This window comes from Cololabis saira, chromosome 11 (genome assembly GCF_033807715.1).
Source record: "Cololabis saira isolate AMF1-May2022 chromosome 11, fColSai1.1, whole genome shotgun sequence".
NCBI classification, from domain to species: domain Eukaryota; kingdom Metazoa; phylum Chordata; class Actinopteri; order Beloniformes; family Belonidae; genus Cololabis; species Cololabis saira.
Window position 1 is genome coordinate 16115983 of NC_084597.1, and position 14084 is coordinate 16130066.

Below are 14084 nucleotides of genomic sequence, written 5' to 3' on the forward strand. Positions count from 1 at the left end.
ACGGTGGCGCAGCTGGTAGTGCAGCGGTCTCACAGCAAGAAGGTCCTGGGTTCAATTCCCGCCGGGGGACGCTGTGGGTGCTGAAGTGCGTGTTAGTTCCCCCATGACTTCAGTGCCCACACCATGGGTGGGGTTGGCGAAAGGATCTTTCTGTGTGGAGTTTGTATGTTCTCCCCGTGTTCCCCTGGGTAGCTAATGTGAGCTACCCTCACAAAAACATGCACACAGTCCTGGGCTATACATGCCCCCTCTGGCCAACCGGGGCGCCAGATGGGGTGGGGAGGATCCGGCCGGAATAACGTGATCCTTCCACGCGCTACGTTCGGCCGGAGAAACCCCACCCTGTCTGGTGAAAAGATGCGGCCTGCTCACTCCTCAGGTTAAGGAGGAGACCTGAGCTCAGTGCAGGGCCCTCCCGGGGTTGGTAGAGGATGGCAATGCCCAGGACTGTCAGTAGGTAGGAGCAATTTTTTAGTCAAAAAATCTCATTACACAAGATTCATCACCAGAAAAATAACTTGTTATTTGACCATTTTCACCTGATTAAAGTAAATTTTCACTTGAAATAAGTAGAAAAATCTGCCAGTGGGACAAGATTTATCTTCTCATTACAAGCAAAACAATCTTGTTCCACTGGCAGATTTTTCCACTTATTTTAAGTGAAAATCTACTTGAAACAGGTGAAAATGGTTGAGATTTAAAAGATTTAAAAATTGTACCTTGTGAAAGACACTTGAACATTTGTTATTTCTGCTTTTTTAATTCCTGCCAGCTTGTTTCGTGTTAAAACACCAACATAAACTGTGTTTTCTGGCCAAGAAAAAGGTATTATTTGGTTTTTCATCTCTGTTTAAACTGCCATCACTCAATCACTGAACTGGCAGGGACTTCTATTATAATTGTCCTTTCATGCTCTCGTAGGCCTATAGGCCTCAGCTTTGACGCGTCTGACTCAGGTTTCATATAAGATGTCCTTTCCTTACGGGTGCCAAACACATTTATCCGGGCTTGAACCCAGCAGTGCTTGTGTCTGATAAAATACAGACCATCTCTGACTGTATGCAGCCCAGGGATGCGTCGGCGGGCGACCGGGCCAGGGATGGATCCTGCTGGACCGCCCCAGCTGCTGATTCAAAACCAGGACGAGTACCACTTCTCATTTTCCAGGCATGTTTAATTGGCACAGTAAACACAATACAAAGTATTCAGTGCTCCAAAACACAAGCACGGGCCACCAAATGGGACGAAAAAAAAAAAACAAAAACAAAAAAAAAAGTGCAAAAACACGCCATTTGGTAGACCTTACAAAGGAAAAGAAGTCTTACTTCGCAAAAGCAGTTAGTCATGGTACAGTAAGACTGTCAATAGTTAAAATAGACTTTTTTCCTTTTTAAACTTTTATTCATATAGTCATATATATTCTCTCTAATTCCGTTGTGTGGTCTCCTCTGTACAGGCGGTCAATTTGGGGCTAAAACGGTGGTGGTGCTTTTGTTTCCGAGCAACGGCAGGCAGGTGGCTACCAGACAGCTAAAAGAAAAACAGGTGGTTTGTATATCTTGACGTAGGAAGCGTTGGGCTGGAGAAAGCTTTTGTTTTTTTTTTTCTTTATTCTTTATTCAGCAGGAATTTCGTCATTCTCTGCAAAAGAGAGTCCACGTGATCGCCGCGTCCGTCCTTCCACCGCGCGGGAAAGAGTTCAAGAAATTCTGCATCCGGTAAAGATTCAACAATGGCTTCTTCCAAAACACAAAGTAATCGTTATATTTGCAGTTATGACATTTAAGTCCCAACAATAGAACTTTCCAGCAAAAAGAGAGAAGGAAAAAAAAAAAAAAAAAAATCACATTTAAGAGAAAAAGAAACCAACCTGTTAATCGTGTACATTATGTGCCGTTGAGGGAAATTCTTAAATCTGACAGATTATTAAAAAATCAGCATCAGTGTTTCTCTCAGTGAGAGCAGAAACCCGGTTAAGGCCCAAATCAGGTGGTGTCGTCACAGGAAAATGTGCATCACAGTATATCTTTCATATACAGTAGATGGAGGGTTTGATCCGGGGTTTCTTTGACCACGCCGGGAAAGTTCCCACGTGGCGATCAACCGTAAACTAACCACAACTTTTGCATCTGATCAATAAACTAGCATTGTTTTCACACGACAAAGTAAAAAGACATCACAAGACGTTCATGAGCTATCTATGCATGAAAGTCGTTCAGAAAACAATGTTTTCGGGTCCCTGTCGTGGTTTTAATTGTGATTTTTAAACCTGGGATCACTGGGAGGAGATCCCACTCTGGTGTTATCGGGAAAACCAGGAAACATGCTCTCTGAACCAACGAAAAAACCACAGGCACCGAACCCAAACAGTAGCATTCAGGTTAATTTAAAAAACAGTGTGACCAGGCAATGAGGGTTAAAACTCAACAGAGGAGGCTGGAGGTGTGTGTGTGGGCTCGACGCCCACACCCGCCTCTCCGGGCCACCAGCAGAGGGGCGGGGAGGAAGACAGGGCAAGCATGCAGCACAGCACAACGCCCCGAGCTGTTGCAGCAGCAACAAAAAAAAGCAGACGCGGGGGTAGCCCGAGCCGCCTGAGGAGGTATGGGGGTAGGGGGGTGGGGGGTGTGGTCAGAGAGAGGAACAGACACCAGTGATGAGACAAGAACAGGATGCAGGATGGTCTGTGGCTGGTCCTGGACACTACGAGACATGAATGTGGATGAGAATCAGCCCCTTCCGTCTCCAGGTGGGTGACACCTGCTGGGGTTCAGAGGGAGGGAAGAATGGAGGTGGAGGTGGAGGTGGAGGTGATGTTCTCACAGATGAGTCTGGGATGAGTCTCCAAGTCCAGGTTTCACTTCTCTCACACACACACACACACACACACACATGGTCACCTGGAGGTTTTCCTCTCAGGCTGCTGCTCGTCTCCGTCCTGTTTCTGACCACACCAGTTCCTGCGTGTGTGCGTGTGCTTGGTGTGTGTGTGTGTGTCGGAGGGTGGAAACAAAAACAGAGCCGAGTGGAGGGGTGGGCATTCAGAGCGAGGAAGCCAAAAGCCTCGATTCGTGGCCGCGCGCAGAGCAAGCGGAGTTAGTCACGTTAAGAAGCGAAGCTTTGCTGAAAACAACACAAAGCAGGCTGGATGCTTGAATCTGGGTGGAGGTTAAGGATGGAGGTCGTGAGCGGTAAAATTTAGATGGATTTCTCTGCAGAGGAAGCGCAATGTTGACTTTTTTTTATTATTATTATTATTTTTCTGTCTGTAACGTTTGTAATATTCAGCTGCGCTCTTATCGGCCGTTGCTCTCTTTTTAGATAGGGTCAGGGTTCAGTTTTTCACACGCCGGAGTCTCCGAGGCTGCTTGCCCTGATATTCCTCAGCCAGCCTCACACTTTTAGGAATCTGAAATTCAAAAAGGGAAATAAACACACACACACACACACACACACACAGAAATGGTAAAACGGATGTTAGTTTTTGAGGAAAAATCAAGTGAAAGAGCTAATATTCATACATGGAGAGGTGGAACTATTAAAGGACGCTCTCGCACCATACGAGTCGCACCGAGTCCAGACGAGACCGACCTGCCGTCCCGTTATTCCAGTCAACGATGTGCATCGTATGCACGTCGTTACTTTAAACACCCGTTCATTCACTCAAAGCGACCTTTTTTTTACATCTCTGTTGTTGAATGTTTTACAGGAGGAACCGCTGCATCTAAAGGTCATGTTTATGTGCCGCATGACAGGGCTGGATCGTGATTGATCTGCAGTGGTGAACCTTTTGAGCTGTGGTCCACGTTACATCCACAGCTGAGGTCAACGATTGTGGCTGAAACACGTCACAGAGGCATAAATCACTGCGTAGGTGACGAATAAACCAAAAACCATCTCGTATGTGAGCTCAACTCACCTTACATGTGATTTAGGCATTAATTAACCGTCAGAGTTTGTCAGCGAAGCTACACGAAGAAACTTGAAGCTTCATCCCAGCCAGACAGCAGAAAATCTTACTTACCGTATTTTCTGGACTATAAGCTGCTACTTTTTTCATAGGTTTTGAACCATGCGGCTTATACAAAGGTTCTAATCTGTGGATTTTTCTTCCACCGCTCAGGGCGCTCTAACTGGAATTAGAATCCAAAAAACCAAAACTAAGACAAAATAAATGCAAAGAAGAATATGCTACTTCTGCTTTAGCAGATAGAAGTAGAAGCAGATTTCAAACAGATAAATAGATAAATAAATACCGGTTATTTTCTCTTGGTTCTGTCCCGTTTTAATCCGCAAAGTTGCTGCTGTGTTAAAAGACACTTAGGAAAGGATCTATTTAGGTACAAACATGTACATCATTTACAGTTCAAAATCCTTCTGTACATGTAGTAAATATATAATCTAACAACAGAAATATCTGCGGCTTGCATATATTTGTTTTTAAATAGAGCGGATGCGGCTTATAGTCCAGAAAATACGGTACTTACTGACAAATTCTTTGCCGTGGAAAAAGTTCAAACTACATTTCATCCCTGCACTTTTTCAATGTCAATGCTTTAGTTTACTAAAAGATGTTGAAGCTTTTTTCTAGCTTTAAAGTGTTTTTTTCTTTCTTATAAAGTGAAAATAAAAATCCAAATAATTATTGTCTCCTGGTTTTACTTTTAAGCTTTACAGATTTAAAATAATAGATACAATCCGAGTAGACCAGGAATCAGAATCGGGGGAACCAGATATTTGGAGGTCAGCGGCCCTGGGAGACGGTGCGAGTGGAGCGCCTGGTGCGAGGTCGTCCTCACGCAGCAGCTACTGCACTTGTCACAACGCGCTGAATTCACGTCATGGCAGAACACCGTTTAAAGCTGCTGCATGATCCACGCTTCAAGTACAGTAACATAAAAATAAGTACAGTGTAAATGTACATTTACAGCACTGATGTGGTAAGTCATAAAAGCTGATTATAAATACTGACATCGAGGTGGGAACTGATCTCTTAAAGAGATTATTTCTGGATGTACCCTGCTTTTATCCTGCTGATTCTGTTCAACCGGCGATTTAATTATAATAAAGTAAAAATGAATTTAAGAGGATGTTACTCTCACCAGCTTCATAAATAACGTTATAAATTCAACCCCCACACAGGTTGGCTTCACAACATCTTGATGCTGCAACGTCTCGACAACTGATCAACAGCATGCAACGCTTGGGGGCGTAGCCTCATTCGTATTTTTTTTTCTCTATTCCATCTACAAAAATAACTCTGTGCGTTTTTATTTTACAGCAGATGTAAGTCACATTTGCATGACTGCACACTGAGCATGCTCTCCCTTCAGCCGCAACAAAACACAAGACGTTGGTGAACATATTTTTTTTGATTTCTTATCATATTGATTTACATATTTGATCAAAACCATGTATATAGAAGTTGATTATCATAATGTGACAATTTTAACTGAACAGCATAGAAAAGAAAATGAGAGCAGACAATCATAGTCAGCAGCGGGTTTGAGCCACCGCGAGGCTGTGATGCATCTACACGACCACTAGGTGTCACTGCAGCGCGTCAGCGGCGAGAAGACACCAGTGTCTCCTCACACACTTGAGCAAATCTTTAGCTTCACAACAGCTCACAGTTACAAACTCACAAATGTCACGAGGCACAACAGACAACTCTGATTGGACCTTTTTTGTAAAGAGGCAGGAAGTGCGTCTGTCTGTCTGTCTGAGCAGCTGTTTTTGTTCATTTTTGCATGTGAATGGATATTTACTGGCAATAAAGGAAGAAAAAAAAAAAGAAAAACCCCACAAATGTTACAGCATTAGTTTGCTGAGTTAAATATACGTCATAGCACCTTTGGCATTTGTTTCCAAAAGGACCTCGACGTAGGATGTGGGGACGTATCCCTCCTCATCCTCGTTCCTCCGAACTCGCGTCCAGCCGTCTCCTTTATCTTCTTCTATGACGTACAACAGCTCGCCCTCAGCGACGGATATGGTGCCCTCATTATGACCTGGGATCGAGGGAAGTGAAGCAGAAGTAAGAGAAAGTTAGAGATAAGAGTTAAGGAACCAGAATGAAAGAGAAAATGGACCGGGGGCGTTTTAGAGGAAGCACCTTCAGCTCAGTTCATGCTGACCACTAATGTCATTTGTAAATCAGATTTACAGGAAAGAGGAAGCTCAGCCAGATGGTGTTACAACAACAACAAAAAAATGCAATCATAGAACTTGAAAAGTGGAGAAATGCCAGCTGGATTCATGAGTCCTGCAGCTTGTGAATAAAACAAACAACAACAAAAAAATAATTGTGGTTATCAGTGAAGGCAAACGTCAACCAGCTTGACCGAGCATGTCGAGGCTCGTAAAAAAGGCAAAAAAAAAGTCTTAAAGGAGCATGAGGCTCCTTTTAAGAAATGAGACTCATTAACGCCACCTTCACCACGAAGGCCGTTGGGGGTACTGCAGCCAACAGTGAAGCCGGCACGGGAGAACGGGGAGAACGTGCATGCAGCGTCATGTGACGTCACATCCGCAGGACAGCGCGGGAAATTCGACCCCACAATTGCAGCACATTTTGCAGCACACAGCCTGTTCAAGGCAACGGAGAGATACACTAGAGGGCTCATTCTTTTTGGTTTGGAACGCTTCATCTGACATTATTATTATTATTTTTTTTTTTTTTCATAAATCCTGCCTCAAGCTCCTTTAATATCCACTTTTATTTATAAAGAAAAAAAAGAGAGTTCCTGCCTCAAGCTCCTTTAATATCCACTTTTATTTATAAAGAAAAAAAAGAGAGTTTTTGGTGATGTGGTATAAGAATATTTTGTTTGAATGCCACACCTGATTTTTATTAATTTACTTTCTTTAAAAAATGAACATAAGGTGAACATATGAAGATCCATTTTAACTTTATTAAAAGAATAATTATAATACAGGAGTAGTACCATATGATGGTACTCGGTATGTAGATGAATTCAGGCTTTTGGAGTATAAATATTATATTTCTACAGCTGTTCAACGCTGTGATGTTTTCTTCTCACCCTACAGGAAGCTGGAGAAAAGCGACGCCGCTTGTGTTCCCAGGGTGTTTTTACGGGCGTCGTTATCGCCTGTCACACATTCCTCCCTTTTTTATTTACCGGTAACTTGATGGAATAACTGACTGCTACTTTTGCAGCCGACGCCAACACAACGTGCTCCCAGGAAGATAGCGAAACTGGGTCTGCTCTGGAAATACCATCATGGAAAAACTATTCTAACAGCAATTTATCTGAAGAAAACTCTTGCTGGGACGTGGAAGAGTTTAAAACATGTGATGACTTAATTCATGAGGCCTCCAGTTAAGGGAAGATCTTAGTACTTTAAACATAAAAGTATTACAAACTTTTACTTCATGCTTTATGTCACTTTATTTCCCAGTCACCTCGACAAAGAGTGGATGTAAAGAGCGGTCAAGCGACAGACTGAGTAGGAGGAAACCTTGTGCGTCGTTGACCCACCGAGGCCCCTCTGATCTAAAAATGGCAAAATGTCCTTTCATATCGGTTTTAAGAACATGCAAAAGTCTTACACAGCCATCGTTTTTAGCTGCAGCTGCCTTTTTTTCCAGCCACCTGTGCAGGTAAAACATCCTTTACATGTAACAAACTTAAAGAGAATGTGGCCGTCACGTGAGTGACACAGAAAGAAACACACTTCCTCCGAAGCATTTCTCATATCACGGATAGATCGGACCTCTTCACTATGTCTGGTTTTCCTCCAGTGCTAACAGGAATCACCAGTTTTCACAAATATCTCGCCCTTGCTCTTGTTTGCATCATTAGGAAGCAAGCGGGATGTTTTTCTATAAAAACGGGAACATACAAGCATTTCTATGCAGCGTTGTGCTTATATTAACCCTTTTGTGACAAGTGTGGACTTGCCTTCAAAGGGGTACAAGGCTTTGCAGGTGCCGATGGTGGGCAGGACTTCCTCATCGTCAAACTCGTCGTCGAACTCCGGCGTGGTGGTGGGGGGGTTAATGTTGGCTTTGACCTGAGTCTCTGAGTTCTGCTCCTCTGTGTAGCTGCCGTCCGGGCTGCTCAGGGGCCAACACACACACACAGTAAATAATACTGTGAAAACATACGTAGTTTTCTTCCAATATTTAAAAGGAAAAAGTCTGAGAACAGCTGCTTTTTGTGTCAGCCTGGTGTTCGTCAGAGCATACCATACCTCTCTCTGTCCTGAGCGCAGTTGTTGCTCACGGTCGTGCTGTTCTGGGTCTCGAAGACTACACTCCTCCGGTGCGTGTCGCTCTTAGACGGCATCCTCTCCTCCACTTCTGCTAGCCAGCCCTGAAACATACGCCGGTATCACCAGTACTCGAGTTGTAAAAAGAAATCAGGGGGGATGGTGGATTTTATCATATGGGGACAGATAATTTGTGCTGATTACAAATAATATAATATATTACAAATAATAGCAGTGACCAAAACACCTGCAGAAATACTGCAGGAATGACATAGCAGCAGTTAAATGCAGCCTTATGTAAGCTTTAAATATCCACTGGACTTACACCAAATACATCAAAACACAACAATAAAAAACAGTTTTCTGAACTTATCAATATGACTCTGTCCTTCACAGGATAAGTAAAATGGATCACTGCAAAAACTCAAAATCTTAACAAGAATATTTGTCTTATTTCTAGTTAAAATGTCTAATTTTAGTAAAACAAATCTCATTACACTTAAAACAAGACTCATCACTGGAAAAAAAATAACAATTTTCACCTGTTTCAAGTAGGTTTTCACTTGAAATAAGTAGAAAAATCTGCCAGTGGAACAAGATTTTTTTGCTTGTAATAAGAAGATAAATCTTGTCTCACTGGCAGATTTCCCTACTTATTTCAAGTGAAAATTTACTTGAAACAGGTGAAAATTGTCACATTATTCTGGTGTTATTTTTCTGGTGATGACTCTAAATGTTGAAATAGCAGTAAAACCACATTCATTGATGAAATGACATAAGGGATGGAAAGGGGGGATGGCAATTTTACAGGGGGGATGATTTGGACTGTTTTTATTTCAGGGGGGGATGCCATCCCCTCTCATCCCCCCTCAACTAGAGTACTGGGTATCACTGATGTTAGCAGCTCCAGCTTGAATTTTTCTCTTCATGACAGCGTAACATTCGTCTTGTTATCCGTTAATCAGAGACAAGACAAACCCATTTATGAGCAAAGGGTCAAAACGGGACTCCTCTGAGCTAGCACAGAGCTGGAACGTGCAGCCTCAAGCTGCATCACATCTTCTCTTTGTGTGCATGAGTGATGGGTCTCTTTGATCTTAGCCCAGCATGAGATTTGTGTTTGAGCTTGTATTCATTGTTGTGCCAACCAGCAGTGAACTCACCTCAAACTTTTGTACTTCCAACTGCAGCTTCTCAATGTTCTGGCCTATTTCTGATAGCCGGGGGTCCACACTGGCTGGATCACCCATCTGTGGGTTCTTCACGTACACGTCTTTCATCTTAGTTAGGGCGTCCCTGGGAGAGCACACGGCTTGAGTCGGTTTGCTCCGCACTCAATAATCAGTGACTTCATGATGCATTTATGACTTTTTTGCCAAAGATACCTCTGGTCCATCTCTTTTTGAATGTCTTTGTTGAGTTCATCGATCTTCCCCTGCAGCTTCTTCCTCCTCTGCTCTGGTGGCAGGTGACTGAAGTCCTCGGGTCCAGATCCCTGAGAGCACCACAGCGAGAACGAGAGACGTACAAAATGGAGGGGGAGGGGGGGGTTGGTACAGAAAAATAAGATGAGAAAACAACCGACTTTGATAATCCTTTACTTTCATCGTGCTGTTGTCGTAGGGGCCACCACTAGTTAGGTGCAGTATCTCCAAAAGCACAAGAGTTTAAATAAACTGAGCTTTTATGTTCAGACCACATCATTTACCAGAAGGAGATACTGCAGCTTAGGGCTGGGCGATATATCGAGATTTTAATATATATCGATATATTTTCAAACACGATATGGTACGAGACAATATCGTTTATATCGATTTAAATTTTTTTTTTTTTTTTTTTTTTTTTTACATTTTTTTTTTTTATGATTTTGATATAGCTTATTTTGTGACAAATTGACTTGAATGTTTTATTTGAGATTTGCACAAATGTTTTGTTATTTGCACAACTGTCAACCTCAGTGGAAAAGTCTGCCTGTTACTGTCTATTGTATTAATTGCACAGTGTATTTTAATTTAATTGTTATGCAGGAAAGGGATATTTGTTTTATTTTATTCAAGAAGCATTTTTATTCTATATATGCAGGCAGTTTATTTTTATTTCATTTGTTTTATACATTTTGATATTGTGCAGACCTCTGTTAATAAATGTACCTGTGTGACATTTGACACAAGGCTTTGTATTAAAACTGACTGTTTTTTTAAGGGTTTGCCTCAGAAAAAAATGAAGCTAACAGAGATGCTATGCTATAATGCTTTGGGGGAAACCCCAATTAAGGCACAGAAAAAATATCGAGATATATATCGAGTATCGCCATTCAGCTAGAAAATATCGAGATATGACTTTTGGTCCATATCGCCCAGCCCTACTGCAGCTGCTCTCTAACACACGGAGAGCTAATGTCTTTGTCTGAGTAAAGACTTGAGGCCTTTCACCTATTCAGTCCCCGCAACTAATCTAATACCTTCTGCAGTTGCACTGGAAATGTAATAAAGTACGACTGCCTCCTATTACTGCTCGTATAGCGTGTCAGCGTGGAGCTGGTTAATGGGTCTGAAAGTCTCTGGCTATGTGTTCTCCAGATGGAAGGCTGTGAGGCTGTGAGCCGTTTCCAGATGACACTGATATCAGTCTGAACTCAATGAGTCATGCTGCTCGCCAGACTCTCAGACTTTCTGCACACGTGCATCTACTCAGGTTTATCTTGGGGTGTCTATGAACCACAAGACTGAAAGGAAAACAAATCTGATAGAGAAAGTTGGCCTCAAATTGTCGTAGCGCGAGGAGAGATGCACCTATTGCATGAGCTGCAGTTAAACTGTTACGTAACCCACCACTGAACTATAACAGAGGCCGTGCGTTCGGCTGGATTTATTCGGAGCATACCTGTCTCAGCTTCAAAGCAGCAGCAGCTCAGCAGGGACATGCTCTTTTAACAGTTGTTGTTCTTTCATGCCTTTTTTTTTTTTAAAACCTTACAGGCCAACTGCAGCGTGTAGATATGTTGCTTATTCTTACCCTGCTGTAGGGCTGTGCGATTAATTGATTTTAAATCTAAATCGGATTTATTAATCAAAATCGATGTTAAAAAAGGAAAATCGGAAAATCGATTTTCCTTTTTTGCAGCTGGCTGCATTACAGACAGAGCTCCATCTTTGTTTGGTCAAGAAAATTGTAAATGTTGTCACTTTACTAAACTCAAGGAGGATTTACAGTATCTTTCAATTGCACTTCATTCCCAATAGGGAAATTTGTTTGCTATTTTTCTTTAAAAATAAAGATAAAATATTTTAAACAATTTATTCCATTGACTTTTGTAGTTTTACCAAAAAAATCAAAATCAAAATCGAAAATCGGGTTTTCAGAGAAAAAAATCGGGATTTTATTTTTGTCCAAAATCGCCCAGCCCTACCATGCTGGTCTGTTGTCATTAAATTAACTTCATAAGCCTAATGCCTTTTGAATTTTTATTTCTGAAATACTGCATCACATTGTAATGTTTTACACAATTTATCTCCAAAGGTTTGACTCTATAGCTGGTATTGAAGCTGCTGACGCTCCTTGGCGTCTGTCAATACATTTCTGAATTCTGGACTGGAGGTCTAGATCTATGACATCACAAAAGCTGTGGCCTCATATGGACTGAAGAGGTGAATGTCTGCTGCTGGGTCTCTTTTTTGAGACGGCATCACAGGATATATCTGCAGGAGCTACACGCTTCAGGTCAGGATTCACTACACATGAGCCAGGTCAAACACAGCAGCCAAGTTACCATGGCAACCTTACCCCTTCTCGCTGTATCAGCATGCAAGAGTGAACCGGGCATGCAACGATAACAAAGATCTGTCAGTCCTCATGCAGACACCACATGCTCCTCTTATCAGCGACTGAGTTATTAGTGTTTACATTCAAACTGTGTGTGAATAGATGAAAAGACTAGTTTCTAAACGGTTGTTCTATGAGGTAAAGCTACAATAAAAGCAGATATTTAGTAATTTATTGTTTGTAGTCTGACTGTTGTGTACTGGATAGGTACGTATTTGAAAATGTCTCTCTCTTTATAAAAACAGATACAGATTTACTAACATAAAATGCCCAAAATACTTCAGAGTAGTAAACTTGACATTTTCCTTTTAAAAGGAACCAATTTATCATATTGTTTTGGGAACTTTGAGGGGTATACTATAGCTTAAATGTTGAGCAAAACAATCTCACTCCCAACTCATCACAATAAGTCACTTTTCAATTTGTTAACGATGACAACACAACAAAACTACCTCAACGTTTTAGTCCACGGAGCACAGTTATATTATATTTGATTACTTTTAGGAAGCTTTGCCTACCTCTAGCGGTTCCGTCCCTACTATGGACAAAAACTACCCACAGTAGCTTTATGAACCCTCATCTAGGCGGGGACAAGTTCTCAAAGAGATACAATGCTCATCATGCCAGAAGTGACTAAGACACTCCAGAAAAGAGTGAATTTTGGACAGTGTCGCGGCTTAACTTGCACATCTATATTGGGACCCTCTGAACTAAAACTGCTTTACATGCCACGATACTGAAGCCAGATGTTGTGGGATGGGTGTCTTCGGGATCACTGAACTTGTCACTGTAGAAACTCATAAATTACAGAAGCTGTGTGTTACATGAGATTTGCTCTGTATCTATAGCTCAGTTGAATTCAGCTATATTAATATAAGCCAAATCACGACAAATGTCACCTCGAGGCGCTTCAAAAATCGAATTCGAATCCGAATTAGTCCAGTTGATATAAAGGTAAGTGAGAAAAATAATGCCCTCGGTAGGGCTGGGCGATATATCGAGATTGTAATATATATCGATATATTTTCAAACGCGATATGGTACGAGACAATATCGTTTATATCGATTTAAAAAAAAAAATGTTTTATTTGAGATTTGCACAAATGTTTTATTATTTGCACAACTGTCAACCTCAGTGGAAAAGTCTGCCTGTTACTTTCTACATTGTATTAATTGTACAGTGTATTTTAATTTAATTGTTAAGCAGGAAAGGGATATTTGTTTTATTTTATTCAAGAAGCATTTTTATTCTATATATGCAGGCAGTTTATTTTTATTTCATTTGTTTTATACATTTTGATATTGTGCAGACCTCTGTTAATAAAGGAACCTGTGTGACATTTGGCACGAGGCTTTGTATTAAAACTGACTGTTTTTTAAAGGGTTTGCCTCAGAAAAAAATGAAGCTAACAGAGATGCTAACAGAGATGCTATGCTATAATGCTTTGGGGGAAACCCCAATTATGGCAAAGAAAAAATATCGAGATATATATCGAGTATCGCCATTCAGCTAGAAAATATCGAGATATGACTTTTGGTCCATATCGCCCAGCCCTAGCCCTCGGAAACCAACAGATTGTACCCCGACTTCAGTATAATCTGCCATCCGGAGCAAGCACCAGGCGAATGTGGATGGAAAAAACTCCCGTTTAACCGGAAGAAACATCTGGCAGAACCAGACTCGGAGAGGACATCACTTCTGCCTTGAGCCGTTGGGGGTTGAGAGGACAAGAACACGATCTTCACCTAAACCGTGAGGATGTCTGAAACCTACCACTTTGGGTGATCAAACAAGCAGCAACAAATGGTCACACATGGGATGTAAACTCGAGCTACCCAACGTGAAAGTTCTTTAAATTGGTACTAATCTCTTTAAAGCTCTCCTTGCAACCTCCAGATCGAAGCGCATCAAATGAGTTGGAAGTGAGAATGTGCTGAAATACACAATTTGTACGGTAAATATGACACAAAGCCCCCAGAGTGCGTCTTGTTTTATTTGGAATCCTGCCATCGTGCAGGACTCTTCG

General features: G+C 41.7%; 1 protein-coding gene across 13 annotated transcripts in view; it reads right to left on the reverse strand.

Annotated features, from left to right (window-relative positions):
- Positions 1 to 1153: 1153 nt before the first annotated feature.
- The window catches only part of LOC133455011 (formin-binding protein 1), a 97024-nt gene continuing 84093 nt past the window's right edge, over positions 1154 to 14084 (reverse strand). For 8 of the 13 annotated variants that reach the window (XM_061733802.1, XM_061733800.1, XM_061733799.1 and 5 more), the window contains 5 exons: positions 9621 to 9730; positions 9399 to 9531; positions 8218 to 8339; positions 7926 to 8080; positions 4503 to 6011 (listed from right to left, as the gene is read on the reverse strand). In XM_061733802.1, the coding sequence (XP_061589786.1) occupies positions 5833 to 6011; positions 7926 to 8080; positions 8218 to 8339; positions 9399 to 9531; positions 9621 to 9730 (699 nt within the window). In that variant the 3' untranslated portion in view covers positions 4503 to 5832. Of the gene's footprint in view, positions 3410 to 4502; positions 6012 to 7925; positions 8081 to 8217; positions 8340 to 9398; positions 9532 to 9620; positions 9731 to 14084 lie in introns of those variants that run through there. The other 5 variants (XM_061733801.1, XM_061733805.1, XM_061733806.1 and 2 more) reach the window with 2 other exon arrangements.